General features: G+C 63.3%; 1 protein-coding gene across 1 annotated transcript; it reads right to left on the bottom strand.

Moving 5' to 3' along the window:
- Positions 1 to 2,154: 2,154 nt before the first annotated feature.
- Positions 2,155 to 4,043, bottom strand: MNEG_14721 (V-type H+-transporting ATPase subunit E; the record flags this gene model as incomplete). Its single annotated transcript, XM_014036808.1, has 5 exons — positions 2,155 to 2,296; positions 2,584 to 2,732; positions 3,181 to 3,228; positions 3,566 to 3,655; positions 3,927 to 4,043. The coding sequence occupies 5 exons, from the start codon at positions 4,041 to 4,043 to the stop codon at positions 2,155 to 2,157; spliced, it is 546 nt and encodes a 181-aa protein (XP_013892262.1).
- Between the last annotated feature and the right edge of the window lie 29 nt (positions 4,044 to 4,072).

Raw genomic sequence — 4,072 nt, 5'->3', positions numbered from 1 at the left:
TGCGCCCTCATTGCTCTGTTTGTATATCTGCAGCTTCATCTTGGCTTGTATGTTGTTACGTGTGTTGCCGCCTGCCTTGGGCGGCTAGCTTGTGCTCAAAGCCCTGTTGCTGGTTCACACCGGTTGGTCACAGTGGCGGGAGGAGTCTAGCTGGCCTAGACGATTGTAACAGAGCAAAGCAAAGCAATTTCGGCCTCGAGAGGCCCAAGGGCCCAGGGCCAGGCGTGTCTCCTGGGTGTGTGCAGTGCGCCCTCGTTGCTGCGTGTCGGCAGCTTAATTTGGCTTGTTTCTGTATCGAGTTAGTTGCCGTCAGCACTTGGCGGCTAGTTTGTGTTTATTTGTGTTTAACCCCTGTTGTTGTTTCAAACCGGTTGGTCGCCGTGGCGGGAGGAGTCTAGCTGGCCTAGACGATTGCAACGAAGCAAAGCAAAGTTGGGCCTCCCATCATTTTGGGAATTGTATTGTGTGCTCTTACTGCTTTGTCGCGATGTATATATCGGTTTTCCTTCCTGTACATGTTGGTGTTTGGTGCCATCATCACCAAGCGCCTGTGCTTTTGAGAGGCCCAGGTCGAGTGGTCTCCTTGACCAGATCTAGCTGGCCTGCAGCGAGGCGCATTGCCCCCAGCGCCGCACGGCCCCAGGGCCGCGTAGCCCTCTAGAGCACCGCTGTACTCCGGACCCCCCTCGTCTGAGCGCAGCCGCTTGTGGCCGGAGAGCCTCAACACCCGCCGGCACAAGCCCAGCAGGGCCAGCACCGCCCTCTTCTCGCGCCCCTTCGCGAATGGAAACGGCCGCTCACGGCTAGGTTCAGCCAAATGTTGATGCGGTGATGCAGTCGGCTGTTGGGGGGCCGCGGGTGATGACGGCGAAAACCGCGAGTGGTGGCCTCCTGACGTGAACGGCGGCACCCTGGACCCGCTGTGCAGCCGCAAGGCAGCTCTGGCGTGAAAATCGGCTCGCTTGCACACCCCATCGCCGATTGCCGACCCACCATCCTGGCCACTGCCACTTGCGGTATGGGGGCGGCGGTGACATAAACTGGCACCACACCCTGCGGGGCTGCGACCTCACTGTGTCCTGGGGTGGCAGGAGCCGGGGCCGCGTCCAGGTGTTCCGTTCTGCTGCTGCACATGCACAAATCCGCGGTGCGCCCCGGCAATGCCTCGGATTGACCTGGGCACCGGGCCTAGGCCCTGGGCCCCTGACTCCCTGGGCCAGGCTAGTGTCTAGATCGGCGTGCGGCTTCTGTACAGGTGCAAGCTGCGTGCGACGCTGGCTTGCAACGCACGTTTGCAGTATTTTGTGTTGAGATGCCCACAAGTCCCTGGTGAAACACCACCGCATCACTGCGGGCCCCACACAGCTGCCATGTCTTTTTCAACACTCCGTGCAGCAGGCTTATTCTGGAGTTTTCAGCACCAACCAAGGCCGAGAGAATCTAGGTGCCTCTATATAATGATGAAAGCAGAGTCAAATGTACTTTTTAAGCGTGTCTGCCCCGCTGCCGGACAGGGTTGCCTGCGGGGGCAGCGAGGCCACATGCAGTTGCTGCCAGCGCGGTTGTGTTGCTGTGGTCGCCTGGGACTGGGCCACGCCTGCGTTACTGACCTGTTCAGCCCTGTAGAAATGATTGTTTGGGGGGTGGGTTGGCGTGCACGCCGACACCGCCACTGCAGCCGTTTGTTGCCTCCCTGCAGCTCACGGCACTCATGTCAATCAACGCCGATCCTGGGCGCAACCTGTGACGTCCGTCCGATCCCGATGAGGAGCATTCCTTGTTGACCCGGGGGACGGCGCACGCAGCCCCTTACACGATTGGTTGCATGCAGGTCGCCACACCGAAACGCGCCTCGGAACCCAAAAGCAGTCACGCGCTGCCCGTCTGCAGGAACAGAGGACAGATGGAAGTTCTGGAGCAGATTTTGCCGCACGCAAAAAGGCCCGCCTGGGCGTCACGCAATCAGCGCCGCGCGGCAGTTACGCCTCCGCCCACACGCTCCGGCCCCGAGTAGCCCGTGCTGCTGCGGCCGGCCGCGGCAGAGGGGTGCCTATCGCCCGTGATTGAGGGGCGCGCACGGCACCGCACACTGGGCGGCGTCGCCAGCGCAGCACCGGACGGGCGCACAGAAGAGCGACGCGCGCGCTGCACGGATCAGTGCACCGCGGCGGTGGCGCCAAACAGCTGCGCGCGGATGGTGGGCAGGTTGGCCTGGTACGTGATGGCGATGCGGTCGTCCAGTGTGTTGGAGCACACGATGCGGCCGTCGGCGCTCGTCACCACCACGCCGCCAGAGCTGCGGGAGGGCGTGGTGTGTGTGTGTGTGTGTGAGCGTGAGTACGTGTGAGTGCGTGTGTGTGTATGTGTGTGTGCGTGTGTGTGTGTGTGTGTGTTTGTGTGTGCGCGCGCGCACGCGTGAGCATGTGTGTGTCCGTGACAGAGGGTCAATGCGCGTATGGACCGCCGCACATGCAATCAAGCGAGCTGGTAAGCTGAGTGAGGGACGTCAAACAGAGTGCGGCATGCCGCCACACGGCAGCCCCCTCCCCTCCGGGTCTGCCACAACGATGCCACCCCGCCCACCAGCCGGCGGCGTCGGCGTCCCCGGCCTTGGGTGGCGGCGGCAGGAAGTCGCGGGAGTCGATGGTGATGGTGGGCGCCTCCTCGCCAAACGCGGCGGCGTAGGCCTTGCGGGCCGGCTCGACCAGCTCCTTCACCAGGGCCAGGTCAACCTGGGGGTTGACCATGTGCGTGTGTGTGTGTGTGTACATGTGTGCGTGAGTCTAAGTATGAAAAGTGTGTGTGTGTGTGTGTGTGTGTGTGTGTGTGTGTGTGTGTGTGTGTCTCTGTGAGGCATGCGCACTGAAGGGTTTGCATGCATGCGTGCTAGTTTGAATGTGTGCGCGCGTGTTTTTGTGTGTGGTTGCGTGGGTGTGTGCGGATGCGTTGGGGGGCTGTAGGAGTTTTTCGAGGCGGGCAGGTGTTGTGTGAGGGGTGCGGGGGCGCAAGCCGGTGACAGGGTGTAGAGGGAGCAACAAGGGTTGCTGTTATGAGCACACGACAGGGCGCACCGGGGAGCACACAGGGGAGGGGGAGGGCGGCGGGAGGCACGGGTTGAGGGGCTGAGCATGGGCTTCTCGCGCCGGCTGCTTTCATGTGGTGGGGATGGGGGCCGCTCACCTGGCGCACGCGCACCACCGCTGTGGGCTCCCCCAGCTTGCGCAGGGCCTGAAATGGGGTTCAGGGTGGGTTGGGGTTGGGGCGCGCGTGCAACGCAGTCGCTCGCAGAGCCGCGGGGCTCGGTGTGCGCGACAGCGTGCAATGTGGCACGCATGGATGCCAACGCAAATCACCCATGAGACTCAATTCACATGTGCAGACGCAGCAGCACACACACACTCGTGTCTACCCGCCCTCTTCGTCCCTCGCACACACACACACACGCACACACACACACACCCTCGCACGCAAACATGAGGGCGCGCGCGGGCAGACCGGACCCCCCCCCAATCGACCGCCTGATCCAGCCCACCCCTGAGCGTCTGTCCCGTCTGCACCCCCTCACCTGCACCAGCAGATCCTGCACCAGCTTCTTGTAGGCGGCCGGGTTCTTGGCCACCTCCCGCACCTTGAGCTTCGCCTCCTGCACCACGCTCTGCGCGGACAAGGGGCAAGGGACGAGGCGCGTGTGGAGGCGGCCGCAGAGGCGGCGGTGTGGGAGGCAGAGCGCGGGGCGGCGGCATGATGCCCGGCTGCTCGTGCGCCTTGTCAAGCTGGCTTCTGCTGCTTGGACGCGGGCAGCCCCAGCCTAGAAGACGCCTCAATCCTCAGTTGTCTTGCAGCTGCGGCCGAGGCCGAGTCGACGACTGCTGCTCCCAGCAAGAGAACAAGCGGAGGGCAGCCGCAGACGACCCAGACTGACGCACTGGCGGAGCCCGGCGCTTCTGCTGCAGTACTTGAACAGCAACATGACAGCGCAGCGCCGCACGGCCGCACCTGGATCGCCACCTCGCGCGCCGCCAGGACCTTGAGGCGCACGTCATTGAGCGTCTTGGAGTACTCACTAGGGCGC

Source organism: Monoraphidium neglectum, assembly GCF_000611645.1.
Source record: "Monoraphidium neglectum strain SAG 48.87 unplaced genomic scaffold scaffold04712, whole genome shotgun sequence".
Lineage (NCBI taxonomy): Eukaryota > Viridiplantae > Chlorophyta > Chlorophyceae > Sphaeropleales > Selenastraceae > Monoraphidium > Monoraphidium neglectum.
This window is presented reverse-complemented; position numbering and strand designations above follow the sequence as displayed.